The sequence below is a fragment of the Oryx dammah genome, unplaced genomic scaffold (genome assembly GCF_014754425.2).
Source record: "Oryx dammah isolate SB20612 unplaced genomic scaffold, SCBI_Odam_1.1 HiC_scaffold_3, whole genome shotgun sequence".
Lineage (NCBI taxonomy): Eukaryota > Metazoa > Chordata > Mammalia > Artiodactyla > Bovidae > Oryx > Oryx dammah.
In genome coordinates, this window is record NW_024070187.1 from 54,986,408 (window position 1) to 55,005,488 (window position 19,081).

The 19,081-nt window shown below is 36.7% G+C and overlaps 1 protein-coding gene across 2 annotated transcripts in view; it reads right to left on the minus strand.

Annotated features, from left to right (window-relative positions):
• ARAP2 (ArfGAP with RhoGAP domain, ankyrin repeat and PH domain 2) overlaps positions 1 to 19,081 on the minus strand; it is a 194,227-nt gene that overhangs the window by 13,912 nt on the left and 161,234 nt on the right. For both annotated transcript variants that reach the window (XM_040237993.1, XM_040237994.1), the window contains 4 exons: positions 13,140 to 13,279; positions 5,189 to 5,271; positions 3,716 to 3,751; positions 1,771 to 1,834 (listed from right to left, as the gene is read on the minus strand). In XM_040237993.1, the coding sequence (XP_040093927.1) occupies positions 1,771 to 1,834; positions 3,716 to 3,751; positions 5,189 to 5,271; positions 13,140 to 13,279 (323 nt within the window). The remainder of the gene's footprint in view (positions 1 to 1,770; positions 1,835 to 3,715; positions 3,752 to 5,188; positions 5,272 to 13,139; positions 13,280 to 19,081) is intronic.

Consider the following 19,081-nt stretch of genomic DNA (forward strand, 5'->3'; position numbering starts at 1 on the left):
TGGGGATGGATATTAGAAAAGTATTCTGGGCACCAGAAAGAATTCATTGTTCACTGTTGAGTTTTGTGTGTGTGTATTAACATATATATTAACGTTTGCTACATTCCTGTCTCTTTCCCCATGGAGGTGAACCATTAAATCCTCAAATCCAAAAGGACCTTTGTGTTTACCTTAATCCTAAGAAGTGGAATGAACTGAAGAAATGTAATTGACTGAGTCTCTGGGGCCAGCACAACAAGGGACAGATAAGGCAAGGAGAAATAACTTGGTGGTGAGAACAACCTTGGTTTCCTGGCTATTTACACCTTGATTTTCAACTACAGCATCTAATGACTTCAGTCATAAAAACGAAAATATCAATTTAATTGTGCCATAACCAGATACTGTAACAATTTTAGACTCTATGGTTCTAATTTTACTATTACTTCAAGCCTACTTTCATTAAAGTAAGACTTGAATATCTAAATTTTTAAACAGTCAGAAAAAAGAAAAGGCTCTAAAAAGTTAGACACTGGACTTTTTCTGGAAATGTATTCCCAGGTAGTAGTAGTAGGGTCAGGCTGAGAAAAGCAGTGTTTATTAACCACTGGAAAGGTTAATAAATTAAATGAACAGAGAAAATGGTTTTCAAAACAAATAAGGACAAGATTTGAGGGTGAATTAACTTCTCACTTGTAAGAGAAACAGGGAAGCACACCCTTGGTAATAAAGAGTGGCAACTTAATCGCTACCAGTGAATTTCAATGCTGGGGAAGCATTGCTGGGAGTCTGGCCAGACAAGGTTGGGGAAGAAACCAGTCCTATTAATGGGACTATTTTATCCTTCACTGCAAGAGTGAGTCCTCTAGTAGGGAGGAGACTAAATGGGAAATTGAGGGTAGGTGTTGGCCTCTGGGTTAAACCACTAACTAAATGTATGGTCCTAAGCAAATCACTGAGCCTTTTGTAAACTCTGTTTTCTTATCTATAAGCAGTGTCATGCACAATTCATTGCGAGGAAGATACATGAATTACACAGTGTGTGTTACAGAAATGTAGGTTCCCATCCTTGTTTTTGGAAAAGCCAGGAGCCCATGGGGAGAACAGGAAGGAAAAGAGCAAACAAGACCACCTATACCATTTTTCTAGATGATCTTATTTGTAAAGCAGAAATAGAGATCCAGACACAGAAGAAATACATGAATATCAAGGGGGAAACGAGGGTGGGTTGGAGTGGCATGGAATTAAGAGATCGGGATTGACACTACATGTAGAGGAGGTAACTAATGAGAACACACTGGATAGCACAGGGACCTCTACTTAATGCACTGTGGAAACACGAATAGGAAGGGAGCCCAAGAGGGAGAGAGTATATGTATGGTGATTAACTTTGCTATAGTGGAAACTAACACAACATTGTAAAGCAACTACCTTCTAATAAAAAATCGGAAAAATGAAAAGAACTCATTTTCTAAACACAGATCCAGTGGGACTCTGGAGGACAAGAGCTCAGACAAGCCCCTCTTTTTTATTCCACCGTCTTGAAGCCAGATGCCACCCCAAGCTGAGGAGCCTCTGGGCTGGGGAAAAAAGATGCCTCAACAAAGAGTAAACTTTCTCTTACAGAACAGTGGGTAAATCTGGGTCCTCGTGTATTTAAAAAAATCATGAATGAGAAAATGAAAGTATACACAAAAGACTCATTAAAAAGTCTTTGGAAACTACCACCACACTAACATTTCCTATAAACAGTTGTCACACTTTACTAGATAGTTGAAACAGGTATCATACCTGGGCGATAAAGATATTGGCCATCCACTCCATTTGAGTTTGTGAACTCTCACAACACAGGTGCCTATAAGACAAGGTTTATAAAATAAATAATTCAAAAGGACAAAGGAATTTTCCAGTGTCTTTATTTGGCAAGTAAGTGATTAAGTGATCAGAAATCTCTTTGGGTTTCTCCTAATTAATGACATCATGCAATCAAAATGGAAGTATTTCAGTACAAGTTGCTTCAGGCTTCTGCTATCAAAACAGTAGTATAAATATGCTAGTTTAACCAAAATATAGCTAAAGGCTTTGATAACTGCCAAAAAATGATAAGCGGTATTTTTTGGAAATGCAGAAAAGTCAGTGTCATTTGCTTTTTCAGGTACATGAGGGTAAAATACTTTCCCCTCAGAAACTGAGCCTAAGAAGAAAAAATGTCTATATTTTCCTAAGAGCAGATTTTTTAGACAGTCACAGTCCATGTGATTATAAACATTGATACCCAACAAGACTCATGAAAAATGAGCTAAATGAAAAAAAAACCCACTGCATGTCCAATAACTGATTCAGTAACCTATTGAAAACCTACACAAAACAGAGATCTTGCCTTCAAGGTTCGCATAGTCTATCAGAAAAGCCAGGAATGTAAACAAACTATAATACAGTGAGGGAAAAAAAAGTAAAGTTGAACACAAACACAGAAACAGCATAATTGGGGATGAGGTGGAAAATCTTGTAACTGACATTAGAATAGCATAATTTCAAAGTAGTTATTTTTATATCCTTATTAATAATTTAGAAAAATGTTAGACTGAAACTTCTAAAAATAATCCTTGCTTCTTTCATTAGATTCTCATGAAGACAGTTGTCCCTTTTTATTGCCATGTCCAAGAAAACTGTTCCCTCTACAAATCATTTTAGTTATGGATCCACCAGCACAAAATACTGTAGATGTAAAGGAACGTAAAGAAGAAATAAATTGATTAGAAAGGAGAGTTGTCTAGATTTTCTCCCTCATTTCAGCTATGGTTTGAGTAAAAAATGACAGCTGAGTCTGCCAGATCAGCAGGAAGAAGATAAAAGTGATAAGGGAAGGGGAAGCATATACTATGGAAGAAGGTTCAGTGAAGACACCATGGATATTAAACATATGCTATGAAGCAGGAAGGCATGTATAGTGAATTAAAAACAGATTGTTTTATCATTAAGTAAAAATGTGGGAAAGTCATGGGAGATCCATATTAAAGGACTTCGTGTGCTGTGCCAATAATCCTATACTTTATCCTACTTTTTAGGATTCACAGATGAGTTGAAGCAGAAAAGAAATATGATACATTTTAGAAAATCTCTTCAGTGCTGGGAGGAGAATGTGCTGGAAACAAAAAGCAAAGTCAGAGGCATGAAGAGCACTTAGGACTCCTGCACCGATCCAAGCATATGGATAAAGGCTCCAAGGATAGAGGGTATGGGTAGATCAGAGAATTAAGAGGCAGATCTGGTATGGATTAGACACAGGGAGATGAGGGAGAAGGCGACATCTAGTCCAATCTCTATGGAGAGTGGCTAGATCCTGATGACATGAATGGAAAGAAGTACTTTACAGAAAGAACCGGTTTGAAGCCAAGGTCTTTTCTTTAAATTTGAGTTTTGGAGAGTTCTTATCCTTAATTTAAAACTGAATTTTGTCTGCTTATCCCTTAAAACCAGAGATTCCCCATTTATATAATAACTAAAGAAATCACGTGTACTTTTTCTTGAGGTGGTGGCAAATAGGATACATGAGACTTAAACAGACCTAAACCCTGAAGCAAACCTCCTTTCTCTTTTTAGGCTCAAGGTATTTAGAAAAGAGTTTAACTTCACTTAAAAGAAATGTTTCTTGTGTCTAGATTTATCTGTGAACATTATTTACTGCCGTTATCATCAATATATCAAATCCAAAATCTGTAAGCTGTTAACTTACCAGTGATGTTTTTCAGAATATGCTGTCAATCCCCAACTGCATCGTACAGGGAGAAAAAAAAACACATACATATTAAAAATAATTCATTTTACGAGACAATACACAGGATGAAATTTTAAGGAGGTAATGTTTAACGGTGGGAAAGCATAACAGGATTGATATCCACAAGTGACGATTCTCTGGGTATGATACATCTAGAGGTAAATGATGGGTATTGAGGGATTTGGCTATAAATTTATAGATATGTTGAAAGGACACAGGGGAAGGGGTCTCATGATGTTATGAGGTAGCGGGGATATTCTGGGTTGAGTAAGGACAGATGTCTAGAAAAATGGCCAAAATAAAATACATATATTGACTTACTGATATTGTGAGAAATTTTAAAGAGTGTACCAGCCACAACACAGATACATGTGCTGGGCTAAGAAATTAAGCACAGAAGCAAAAGTGAGTACGTTTTCAGTAATAGAATCTGAAATCATACATAGTTCATTAAAATGATGTTTCATGATATTAAAAGTATTAGTACAAACTTTAATTAGCTAATCAAAGTAATCTGTGATGAATAAGTATGGTATAAGTCAAATGCTGGGTTGGTTCAAGTGCTAGTGAGAAGAATAATGTTTAAAGAGTCTACTTTCTCTCTACCACCCATGTGTTGTGAGGTTTTACCAAATTCAGTAAAACAAAGAGGGCAAATTATAGAGCCAGAACCAAGATGTTCTAAAAGCAACAAATATCATATATTAATGCATATGTATGGAATCTAGAAAAACAGTATTGATGAACCTGTATATGAAGAAGAAATGGAGATACAGATGGACACAGCAGGGGAAGGAAGGACAGACTGAGAAAGTAATATTGACATATATACACTATCATGTGAAAAATAGGTAACTGGTGGGAAGCTGCTATGTAACACAGTGAGCCCAGCCTGGAACTCTGTGACAACCTAGAGGCATGGGATGGAAAAAGGAAGAGAGAGAGAGAGAGAGAGAGAGTGTGTGTGTATATAAAAAACAAAAATATATATTTCTGATTCATGTTGATATATGGCAGAAACCCTCACAACATTATAAAGCAATTATCCTCCAGTAAAAAAAAAAAAAAAAAGCCAAGAAGGATGGAGGGCAGCATTTTTCTTCCTCTGGGTAGACTGACTGACTGGAACATTCTGTGACTGAGCAGGGAATGGAATGTGGAGAAACCCATGTACTTCCCAGTTGTGAGGGCCTTCTGGGCATTTCTTGTTCTACACAAAGGAGATGCAGTTCCCCAGGAGCTTGACTTGAGTGGAAACATCATCATCTCTCCGTATCCACCCACCCAGGTCCCCTGCCACATGTCTGTGGCAACTTAAGGAATCTGTCTAAAGCTTAGCTTATGAAGAGTCAGACTAATGCCATTGATCCCTAAATCCTTGGGCAGGTTTTCCCGTAACTTTCTCAACAGCTCTGTCCTTCCAAGCTTTACCTTGTTGGAGGCTTCATCTTCTTTTTCACTCCAAGATAAAACTTCACTGAACTGAGAGAAAACATTTTGTCAGGTTTGCTGCTCTGTAAAGGAAAACAAAATAATTTGCAATTAAACAAATTTTATAAATGTCTTTTTATTTTCCTTGAGTATTAAGAATAGAGTTTAGAATGTTTAGTTTCACAAATACTTCATGAATGTCATACCAAATTTTTGGTAAATGAAGATTGGGTTGGTTACAATATTATAAATTTAAATAAATGATCCTGGATATATATGTATGATTATATATGTGTGCATATATATGGACAAACACACACAGTAATTCCTTATTCAAAACACTTGGGACTTATGAGAACTGATTTTTATTTTTTCATATTTAAAAAATACATATGGAGTATATTTTGTAACTCCACAATATCATCAGATAGCACCCACCCTATATTCAAATAGATTCATATTCTCTACAAAAATGCATGACATTTCATATAATGTGAATAAATAAAGGCCATAAGTATTGTTATGGTCTGAATGTTCACATCCTGCCCCCAAACTGAAATATAATCCACAGCATGAAGGTATTTGGAGGTGATAGCTTTGGGTGTTTAATTGAGTCATGAGATTAACTCTGTTTTCACTATGTGAGGATATGAGAAGTGGGCAGTCTACAATCTGGAAGAAGATTCTTACTAGAACCTAACCACACTGGCACCCTAATCTCAGGCCCTCAGCCTCTGGAACTGGAGGAATAAATTTCTGTTTTTATAAGCCATCCAGTCTATGGTAGTTAGCCTGAACAGACTAAGACAAATATCTTTATGTTGGTGTAGGTCAAGTTTTGCCACCAAATGAGTTGTGATTTTCTGTACTTTTTGGATTTTGGAACTACAAATCTATGTAGGCATAGACTAAACTATCTCAAATATCCATACTGAAAATTTTCATTAACAACTCACAAAAAGAGACTATTAAAAAGAATATACATTTGCTTTTAGATCAATTATATATTTTCTGTACACATCCCAACATATTTATCTGATTAATATGAAAAAATTCAAATCCTTGAACCATCAGGAAAAGTATCTGACAGAGGCAAAACTGAAATCATTATATTCTAATTTAATATCAAAGCATGTACATATATTATTGTTGGATAGCCTGCAATAGATCTTATAAAGATAATAGCCATGAAAATAATAATTAGAAAAAGCTTTCCCAATATCCTAAACATTTTCAAGGAAATCACTTTTTTCAACCTGGTAGGCAGATAGCATTTATAACTAAGAGCAAGGGGTCTTAGGTCAGAGACTTGGGTGCATATCTGGCTTGCTACCTACTAGCTTGTAACCTCACATTACTGCTCTCTGCTCTTGTATCTTATTTGTAAACAGGAGTAATAAACATACTATCTCAGAGAGTTATTACGAAGATTAAATGATAAAGGGTTACTGTGAAGGGTTATTGTACAAATTAAACAAATAAAGTGCTTTTAAAGAGTTTAGTCCAGTAAATGGCCAAATACTAAGGGCACAGCAAATTACAGCTATTATTACAAATTTAGAACACAATGCTTCATAGAAATCGATAGATAGACAAGTTGTTAGAGCCCTAGAAAAATGCACAAAAGCAAGTATATAGCTCAAATCAGTCCTAAGTTTTATAAACATTAAACTATTACTATAAATTCTTTTCCTTATGAAAGCAGTTGAATTTGAAAGTGTAAAGGGTGGAAAATATGGCAGTTTTTATAAAATTTTTATAAAATTAAAAATTGGTTTCCATGGAGAAAACAGGTTAGGAGAATGTAAGAGGAAATGTAGAGAAAAAAGTGAGCAGGAAGAAGATCCCGGATAATGCTTTGGTGACCAGTGTTCTCTGTGGCAGCGATGATAAGGCTTGAAATTTACATGGTGAATTTATTCCTAGTCACCCTTATCACTGAGTTTGCTATTATTATCATGGCACATAATTTCAAAAATACCTTGGATTTCTTTTTTTTTTTTTCTGTATAGCTAGATTTCTTGAAATGGTATCACAGGGTCAAAGGTTAGGAACATGATTAAGAATAAAATTTTGCAAAATTGATAGGGTATATTTACTTACAGTTAAATGTATATTTCTGCATTTGCTAGCAGTTTTCAGTTTTGACTTGATCAACAATTTATATATTTATTTATACATTTACTTATTGACATTAGTTCTTTATATACCAAATAGGAAATTGCCTTATCTTTTTAAATGAAATAGTCTACACTAACTGGTTACTGTTTATTTTTATTTTTATAAAGCCAAGTATGTTGATCTCTTTTGAACTATTACTTCAAGTTTAAAGGGTTCCCACATATCTGATAAATACTCAGTTGCATAGCCATGGAGCTTGAAGGGTTGCTATTTGTTAAGTTTTAATTCTTTTATCAATCTGGTATATTTTACACACAGAACAGATGAAAATTTAAGGTGAAAAATTTCTGTTAACAATTGAGCTTCCCTGGTGGCTCAGAGGCAAAGAATCCACCTGCCTGGGCAGGAGACTGTGCAGGAGACACAGGTTCTATCCCTGAATCAGGAAGATCCCCTGGAGAAGGAAATGGCAACCCACTCCAGTATCCTTTCCTGGGAAATGCCATAGGCGGAGGAGCCTGGTGGGCTACAGTCCATGGGGTCACAAAGAGTCAGACATGACTTAGCCACAGAACAACAAAGCAATTTATTATATAAATTTTCTTTAGACATGCATTTATGACATATTTATCAAAACAATTATGATAAACAATTACATTTTTTTAACTTCACTTTATGTTACCATTGCTATCTCTGTTCATTTTTATGCCACAATATGATCTAAGCTATTTTAGTTTTACTGTATGAATAAACAGTTGGGTGCAAAATCCTTGACAGTTATTTTACTTTTTATATCCTTAAAATGTTTGCAAGTATTCCTATCTGTTTACCCTTTGAGATTAGCTGTCAAATCATTTTTTCCAAGTTCTAAAAGTTATTCTCTTTGGGATTTTGAACACATTAATAATTACATTAAACCTGCAGATCAATATTAGTAGACTTTACATTAATTTTCACCCATTTCTATTAGTGTAGTTCTGTAGCTTTCTTCATGTCAGCCTCTTCTTGTTAAGGTCATTTTTCTGGTATTTTGTGTGTTTGGTTTTGGGGTATCTGTATTTTAGCCTGCTACTTTACTGAATATTCAGGAATAATACTTCAAGACTGTTATGGAAGAGTGAGGTAGTTTTTTAAGGTAGTAAGTTTTCTATACAGCAAAGAGTCAAGGAGAGGAGAACATAGGAGTGTATATAGTAGCAGAGACTCTTGGACACCTTCATCAGAGGTTCAGTCAGATTATAGCTGAGGTTCACGTCCCTCCTCAGGGACGTGACTGCTTAGACGGCTGGTCCCTTGGACTCAGTCCCAATGGAGGCAGTAGCAGAGTCAGGCAAAAGGCTGCAATTCCAGCAGGACAGGTAAGAAGGGACCTGCACATCTGAGAATGAGGAGCACCTGTGTCTGGTCTAGGTGCATGCATGTGTGTGCTCAGTCGCTCAGTTGTATCTGACTCTTTGTGACCCCATGGACTGTAACCCACCAGGATCCTCTGTCCATGGAGATTCTCCAGGCAAGAATACTGGAGTAGGTTGCCATGCCCTCCTCCAAGGGATCTTCCCAACCCAGGGATCAGACCTGCATCTCCTGTGTCTCCTAAATTGGCAGGCGGATTCTTTACCGCTGTACGAGTAGTCTTATTTATACTGGACATTGGTAAGCCCAGGACTATCTACATTTTGAAATATTATTGGCAATAGATTGAGAGTCTGAAGTAATACAACTGATTGCCAAGCCACTCTGGACACTCCAGCTCATTACTTTATGTTCTATCCTGTGCAAAGAGAACACAGATGACATAATTTGAGAGGAGTTCAGCCATAGTCGAAAGAAACCCTTTTCAGTTTCAATCTTCAAAACGAATAAGCATAAGCAGGACCTGTTAGGATCCTAATACAAAGTTTTTAAAAGAAATCTCATTTACCGTGATAACTTTACTATTGGTTTATTACAACTCTTTTAGTATGTGTGCCTTCTGGAGAATTTCTTCAAAAAGTTCAAGTGTTATGAAGTATGTAATATGTTGCTTCAGGCACTGTATTTCAAAGTAAAATTTTAATTGAACCAATTAAATTAGCGTGCTTAAAAAATTATCCTTGTTACTGAGAAGAATTTGCTTATTAGTGCATGTAACTTTTAACAACCGTCCCCTCCCCATTTGCTTTTTTTTTTCACACCATTAACAGTATAATGGCAATATTCTTGGAAACTTCTGACCTTTTATGTAAATCAAGTCTGAAAACATTTTAATTAATATTTTCTGTGCAGGAAAAACTCTCAAAACAAAATATATCTTCCCCTGTGTATTACTCTAATTTGTTGTTAATGAGCATTCATAAATTATCTCTAATTAACACAGTCTCTTTAAATATACTTTTCAATTTGTAATTTCTACCCCCTTCTCAGTAAATCATTTTCTAAATATATACAAGCACACATATATTAAGGGCAACTGTCAAAACCAGAGCCAAATCTGTATTCAGATAAGTTTGAGGACTTTTACTATCAATTATTTACTGTAAACTCATTTGAAAAGCAAATACTGCCAATGACTTGGCCATCAATATTAAAAGCAAAAGACCAGCAACATGCAGAAATAACCAACAAAATAACATCATATGTTGAAAATAATAGTGGTTTGAGTTTAAAGAAAAACCATGTCCCTCATCTGCCTGCCTTACTGTGCAAATGAAAGTATCAGTCGCATTAATTGATTCTGACAGATGCATAAAGACAACTTTCCAACAGTTAACACTATAATTCCATAACCTGAGGTCACTGTGATAGAAACAAAATGTGTTCAGTGTCTTTAAAGAACATTCTTTCTGAGAGATACTGTATGATCTCATTTACATGTACTGAACAGAATCTAAAAAAGTCAGACTCACAAATGAGCAGGGAGTAGAATGGTGGTTTCCAGGGACTGGGACTGAGGGAAATGGGAAAGTGTTGATAAGTGGGTACTAAGTTTCAGGTATGCAGAAAGAATAGGTCCTCGAAATCTAAGTATAGCACGGTGACAACAGTTAACGGTACTGTATTGTGTACTTGAAACTTGCCAAGAGAGTAGATCTGAAATGTTCTTACCACAAATACACACAAAACTATGAGATAATGACTATTAATTCATTAATTAATTAGCTTAGATTGTGGTCATCGTTTCACAATGTATATGTATATCAAAAGCATATTTTTATAACAAATGTAATTTTTGTCAATTATACTTTGAAAAACACAGGGAAAATATTGCAAATGTCAAAACAAAAAGAGCTTTCAGATGAGCACTCAATCCTACCACTGTCTACCAATTTGTATGAGTTATTTTAGATTAAGCAGAAGGATGCTTTCAAAAAGATACATATTTTTAAAAATCATTCTGTTAAGGGATGAAATTCTTTAACTCAATTATAAAATCATTTCATCTAAAAAAAATAATATCTCCATGTACAGGCTTCCTTGTGGCAGATTTTAAAATTTATACCAGCTTGGGGAAAAACATTATAAGAAACTGCATAGTATGAAGTGTCATATTTGAAAATACTTGGTACTATTAAAATGAAAAATACTATCCTCTTTAAGTAAAATTCTGTCAGAAAAAACATCAGGCTAACATAACACAAACGTTATTCTTTAGTGAGTCCATGCATAAACCCTTTAATTTAGACATGTGGGAGTGAATTCTGACTCTCTTGCTTACTGGCTATGTGATCCTGAGCAAGTTATGTAATATCTTGGTAGACTCCATTTCTTCATCTGTCAAGGGGGATAATTATAGTACTACTTTTATAGGATTATTGAAAATATAAAGTGAGATAAGGGAAATGTACAGAACTCTGCTTTTTGTGGATTAACCACTTGAATGTTAGATGGGGCCATTATGACTGCACTGGTATTGATACTAGTTGTTTTTAGAACCTTCTGTCGCTACACAGTGGAAGTGTCAGCTCCTTAATGAAACTAAAAAGTCCAGGATGATTTTAAATTACACTAAGTAAATACCCAACTACAAAGGTGACCATTAACCAACATATAAATGGAAGGACCGGGATGATGGAAATGAATCTAATGAAGATCAAGGTGGGTGACTCACTGAAGAAACCCAAACAGGATTCAGCCAGATTCAATTCTTAGATAGCTAGAACTTCAGTTGTGAGGTTTAGCATTTCCTTTCACAAACCCAAACCTACAGTTCATGAACTTTACAATGTGATGTGTTGGGGGCTTCCTTGCTGGTCTAGTGGTTGAGAATTTACCTGCCAGTATGGGGGACACAGGTTCGATTCCTAGTTTGGGAAGATCCCACATGCCACAGAGCAACTAAGCCTGTGTGCCACAACCACTAAGCCAGCGCCCTAGAACTCACTAGCCTCAACTATTGAGCCCACATGCCACTACTATTCAAGCCCAAGCATCTAGAGCCTGTGCTTGGCAACCACAATGAGAATCCTGTATGCCACAATTAGAGAAAGCTCACACAGAAATGAAGACCCAGCACAGACAAAAGTAATAAATCTTTAAAAAATGTGATGTGTTTGTTTCACATAACTTAGAATTCTTAAGTGCTTTATTTCTGCAAACTTCACTCTTCCTGCACTGAAGAATGTGAATAATGATATCAAACAATAACAAATGATAACAATCAATTGATACCTACACAGACTCCCCACCAACTCTATCAGCTGGAACAAAAATGTGGGATTTCCAGTATATAATACGGCTCTTGGAAGAGAAGGATAAGGGCTGCAGAATTCAGTGCTGTTTTGTTAGCTCTCTGCCTGGACATTCTGCTGTCCTTGAAGAATATGAACATTAAATGGATATACAAAGTAGAAGGCTAAGATTTATTTATGCTCACCTGAAGGCTTCCTTGCTAGAGGAACATATAAGACAATGGTCAGTGTGTGGAGAGCTCAATAAAAGCCACAGCAAAATGGAGCTATAGAACTTTGGAAAGCTACTTAATAACTCTTCCTTCATAAAAATATTAAATAACATGTTACTAGTCTGGTCCTTTTTTATAGATCTCCAAAACACAACATAGTGAAGCACCACACACCTGAAGTATGCAAGCAATGTTTATTCAAGTGAATTTTTATAATTCAGTGGAAAAAGTATCTTTGGGTCCTATGGTTTATTCCACATTCAAAATAACGGCTTGGATATTGGTTGAATCTCAAGGAAGTAGAGATGCTATTGTATATACCCATGCAACAACCACCCAAAACTGAATAGAGAACATTTATTTTTGTCATCCTAGAAAATACCCTACTGACTGTATCTCTGTGCTTCTGTAGCAATGCTACTCCATACCCCAGGCAAACACTTTCTGACTTTTATCACCATAGAGGATTTTGTCTCTGTTTTGAACTTTTATGGATAGACTCCTCTGGTACTATTTTGTGTCAAACTGTTTTTACTCAAAAAGGATTTGAAGGTCCTCCCATGCTGTTACATTCATTCAGTTTTATTACTGAGTAGCATTCCATTGTCTGAATATATCATTCTCCCATTGATGGACATTTGGAATGTTTCCAAGTTTTAGCCTTTATGAATAAAGCTGTTCATGAATATTCTTGAACAAGTGCTCTACTGAATAAAATACCTAGGAATAGAGTTGCTGGATTGTGAGTCAGAACGAATAACTATTTTAAAAGCTGTCCAAACTTCTACATAGTGACTATGTGATTTTACCTTTTTGCCAGCCTCCCAGAGGTTGAATGCAGTTTATTTACTATAGGCCTTGAACTCCAGGAGACAGGGCTTAGAAGTGTGAAATAAGAATGTTAACTCACACAAAAATATACACATATTCAACTACTATATATATAAATACCTTCAGATCCTTGTAAAGAAGGAGGTACCCATCTCGTAAAACACAATACCGATCTTGAAACTTATTTCCAGAGAGTATTTTAGATGGTTCTTCTTTGACTTTCAAGACTCCCTCTTTGATATTTTCCAGGGCCTTCCTCTCTGTAAAGTACAACATTTACTGTTGCAAGTTAGGTATATTTTCATTTGGAATAGAATATGAAACATTTCTGTATTTTCAATTTTGATGATACAAAATAACAACTTCTTTCCTACAATTAAGAAGCCTCTACTTAAATTTTGGGAACACCTTGTATCAGGGGAGTGTCAGATAAGCTAGAGATCCAGTGACCAGACCTATTTATATCTCTTTGTAATATATAGGCCTGCCTATGCTGTTCAATTAGCTACTGGCTAACAAGCACCTGAAACATGCTAGTCTCCACTGAGATGTGCTGTGAATATAAGATATATACCATATTTTGAAAATTAGTACCCAGAAAGGTAGATATATTACAATTCTGGATACCAGAAAAGGTAAATATATCCCAATTTTATAGAATTGATTTCATGTTGAAATGATGTTTTGGATATGTGAGTTTAAATAGAAGATATAACTAAAATTAATTTCACCTACTTATATATATGTGACTATGCCAAAGCCTTTGACTGTGTGGATCACAATAAACTGTGGACAATTCTGAAAGAGATGGGAATACCAGACCACCTGACCTGCCTCTTGAGAAACCTGTATGCAGGTCAGGAAGCAACAGTTAGAACTGGACATGGAACAACAGACTGGTTCCAAATAGGAAAAGGAGCATGTCAAGGCTGTATATTGTCACCCTGCTTATTGAACTTCTATGCAGAGTACATCATGAGAAACACTGGGCTGGAAGAAGCACAAGCTGGAATCAAGATTGCCGGGAGAAATATCAATCACTTCAGATATGCAGATGACACCACCCTTATGGCAGAAAGTGAAGAGGAACTAAAAAGCCCCTTGATGAAAGTGAAAGTGGAGAGTGAAAAAGTTGGCTTACAGCTCAACATTCAGAAAACGAGGATCATGGCATCTGGTCCCATCACTTCATGGGAAATAGACAGGGAAACAGTGGAAACAGTGTCAGACTTTATTTTTTGGGGCTCCAAAATCACTGCAGATGGTGACTGCAGCCATGAAATTAAAAGATGCTTACTCCATGGAAGAGAAGTTATGACCAACCTAGATAGCATATTCAAAAGCAGAGACATTACTTTGCCAACAAAGGTCCGTCCAGTCAAGGCTATGGTTTTTCCTGTGGTCATGTATGGATGCGAGAGTTGGACTGTGAAGAAGGCTGAGCGCTGAAGACTTAATGCTTTTCAACTGTGGTGTTGGAGAAGATTCTTGAGAGTCCTTTGGACTGCAAGGAGATTCAACCAGTCCATTCTAAAGGAGATCAGCCCTGGGTGTTCTTTGGAAGGAATGATGCCATAGCTGAAACTCCAGTACTTTGGCCACCTTGTGCAAAGAGTTGCTGCTGCTGCTGCTAAGTCTCATTGGTCGTGTCCAACTCTGTATGACCTCAGAGATGGCAGCCCAGCAGGCTCCCCCATCCTTGGGATTCTCCTGGCAAGAACACTGGAGTGGGTTGCTATTGCCTTCTCCAATGCATAAAAGTGAAAGTGAAGTCGCTCAGTTGTGTCCGACTCTTCACGACCCCATGGACTGCAGCCTACCAGGCTCCTCTGCCCATGGGATTTTCTAGGCAAGAGTACTGGAATGGGGTGCCATTGCCTCATGCAAAGAGTTGACTCATTGGAAAAGACTCTGATGCTGAGAGGGATTAGGGGCAGGAGAAAAAGGGGATGACAGAGGATGAGATGGCTGGATGGCATCACTGACTTGATGGACATGAATCTGAGTGAACTCCGGGAGATGGTGATGGACAGGGAGGCTTGGCGTGCTGTGATTTATGGGGTCACAAAGAATTGGACACGACTGAGCGACTGAACTACTATATATGTGTGTTTATATATGTATATTTTAAATGTGGCTACTAGGCAATTTAAAATTATATCATCAGCTTGCATTTTACTTCTTTGAATGGCACTCATATAAATAATTCAAAATACACAGGTAAAAGAGAAATCTCTTCTCAAATTCTGACTCAGGAATTTAGTAATTCTTCAGACATTAGAAAAATTCCTATATCTATGAAACAGGTAAGGGCAAATAAGGCAAAATATCCGATAATACTTGTGCAATAATGCATCTACCATACTTAGAAATCATTTCAACAGTTCCATTAAAAACCACATTTCTGATAATAAAATCACATTGAATCTATAAATTTATCATGAATAAATTTATCACTATATCTCAGTTTACAACTTTCTTAATATAAATTTATTAATTTTAATTGGAGGCTAATTACTTTACAATATTGTATTGGTTTGCCATACATCAACATGAATCCACCGTGGGTGTACATGTTTTCCCCATCCTGAACCCCCTTCCCACCTCCCTCCCCATACCATCCCTCTGGAGACAACTTTCTTTTTGAAATCTCAACATTATTTAACTGTCTGCTTGAGAAACAAGGAACAAAGGGAAGAAAAGGAACCTGAAGCCAAGTAGCCATGACATGGTCATTCTGGGGTCAACTCCTGCTCTTTCTGCAGAATAGGAGTAATGACCCTTATCCTGCAACTGCGGTGGCCCTCACATTAGACGGCGTCCTCAAAGATGTAGGGAGGGACACCACATCAGGATCAAGACCTTTAGCAATTTCCTGATATTAAAGTGATAAAACTCAAGTATTCACTCACAGTTTCTAAAATTTATAGATAACTTGAATGATTTTAGAAAAAGAACTTTTTTAGTCTTAAACCTAGCAATCCCTTGGTTAGGGAAAACCTTTACTCAAACAGCAAATGATACACAGATGTTCACAATTATAGTTAGTATAAGAAAACAAGTTAGAAAAATTTGAAGTACTGCCTTATAACTCAGATATGAGCATGGGATGACAACCTGGAAGCAGACATCAACATGTTGAATCACATCACTGATCTTAACCATAAACAAACAGAAGTAGTTTTCATGATCTGCATACCACCACATATAACAGTGCTTTAATCATGATGCCATGCTAAAATAGGTTCTTTTAGGGAGTTTGTGATTTTAAAATAATTTCTGAAAAATACACTGCTAAAATTTGTCTTCTGGAACAATCTCTTAATAGTCAATTGCATAGAAAAATATTTCAAGTAGTATTTTATAGCTAACTAGCTTCTATTTAAATTAAAAATAACACTTTTCCAATTAAAAGACTTGAAAGATTATTTTAATGCAATGAGAAGATAAAGGAAAAAATATACATATAACTAGTGTTCAGCAAAATTCATATGACATCAATTCATTTCTTCATGAAGTATTCAGAGTCTAGTGTGCATTTGATTCTAATAATATATAATAATACTCAAGGAGATGGTTTCTGGATTTGCAGTGCAGTGTTAGAGGCAGAGTAAACATAGGTTAACAAACAATGCTTATATATCCTGATAGGAGAAATACAGTAAGCAATTTAGAAAACACTGGGTGGGCTTAGAGATTCAGCTGATTTAGAATAAGAAAGTGAAAGTGGAGAAAGATATTTATAATACTACTGATTTAGAAATAGGTAAAGTATTTTAAAAACATTAAATTATAATCAAGTTGTGAGATACAGATGTTACATTCTGCTTAAGTCAAACCAGTTCCATTCACACCTTCTGATTATACCTTTTTAAGATTTTTGTTCGGTTTAATAAAGTTTTCTAACTTTACCAATAAGAAATAATCATATGTCTAGTGTTTAAGTAAACTACTCATAGGTCAAAAAGAAAACAGGCTTAGGACAAAAACATTGTTGTCACCTTTGAGTGCATATTTATTAAAATTTATTTTAATAAACCATATGTAATTGAGTACATATGGCTTCCCTGGTGGCTCAGTGGTAAATAATCTACCTGCAATGAGGAGATCCGGGTTCAATCCCTGGGTTGGGAAGATCCCCTAGAGAAGGAAATGGCAACCCACTCTTTCCATGGAAAATCCCATGGACAGAGGAGCCTGGTAGGCTACAGACCATGGTGTTGCAAAGAGTTGAACATGACTGAGGGGCTTCACTCACTTCAAGGCAAGTATTCATGCTTGGAAAATTCTATGGACAGAGGAGCCCGGCAGGCTATAGGCCATGGGGGTCACAAGAGTCAGACACGACTTAATGACTAAACTACCACTACCAATTGAGTATCTTAGCTAAATCTTCACCTTTTTTTTTTTTTTTTTGGCCAAACTGCACAGCATTTGGAACTTCCCTGACTAGAGGTTGAACCCAAGTTCCCTGTAGTGGAACCACTAGACTACTAGGGAAGTCCTCTTAGCTAAATCTTGATGCATATATTATTAAGGGACTCATAAAGAAGGAAAGAGCAAAAAGAAACTTGAAATATAAAGTTCTATGATAAATATGGAGGGCCTAAAAGAATTTCTAAAAGCTCTCATGACAAAATTTCTATATGCTCTAACAATGTTAAAATAAGTAGGAAAATTATCCATCATTTAAGGGCCAAGATGAAGCTATACATTTTGGGGACACTGTGCATGAGTCAGTGTGTAACATAAGGAAGGTTATAAATTAAATGGCTTTCAACAATTTGCTTTTCCAAACTTCTAGTACTACGTGGCCTCTCAATCATGGGGTACTTTGCTTTTATGTTTTCACTTCCTCAGCTTCATCCTGGGCAAAAAAACTTCTTAAGATCTAGGAAGCCTGCTGTGTTGCAGTTTATGGGGTCACAAAGAGTTGGACATGATTTAGGAATTGAACAAAACAATAATAACCAGAGAGTCAAACCCCTCCTGGTATTTGCTAGGGCAAGAAAGGATCAGTGGGAGTTCAGAGAGGGTTCTTTAGAGTTAACCCTAGTCGTGTCCTACTCTTTGCGACCCATGGACTGTAGCCTACCAGGCTCCTCTGTCCATGGGATTTTCCAGGCAATAGTACTGGAGTGGATTGCCATTTCCTTCTCCAGGGGATCTTCCCGACCCAGGGAACGAACCCGGGTCTCCCTCATCGTAGACAGACGCTTTACCGTCTGAGCCACCAGGGAAGTCCCAAGAGAATAGACTGGTATTCTTAGTTATATGGTGCTGTACTTCTGCTATTAATTAGAAAAGCCTTTGTATAAAACAACACAGAATGGTCAAATTTAGTTATTTAAACAGAACAGACATATTACTAGGACTATGAAACAGGTGCCCCTCAAAAATATTTTTTCAAACCATTTGCAACCTTAAGTTCTTACTCTTTGCAATCCCATGGACTGTAGCTTACCAGACTCCTCAGTTCATGGAATTTTCCAGGCAAGAGTACTGGAGTGGGGTGCCATTGCCTTCTCGAAGGCATCTTCCTGAGCCAGGAATTAAACCTGGGTCTTCTACACTGCAGGCAGACACTTTACCCTCTGAGCCAGCAGGGATGCCCTAGACAAAAACAGTATTTCCTAACCAGTGGTCCCTGATCCCAATAAAAGCTCATCTGTGGAGAAGCTGGGAGGGTCTTGGGAAGAGAGAGAGAGACAGACATGGAAGTAGTAGGAATAGGGGAGAGAGGGAAACACAAACCTGAGAATATTTCTAAAACACATACTATGCTTTTATCCTTCATGTCCAGTCACATAGCAATTCAGACCATTGTTCTCTCAGATATTTTCTCTGGGGTTCAATTCCACTTCTTTGTCAATATCATCTCTCTGACCCCTGCCTTTTCTACTTAATATCCAGATTCTAGGATTCTAGGACTTCATGGCCTGACTGTCTAATGACTCCATATAATTCCAGATTGGTGCTATTCAAATACTGTTTTATCATGTTAATCCCCTTTCCAAAGCTCTATTTTCTACTACTCAATATCTCACTTGCCTAACTTTAAC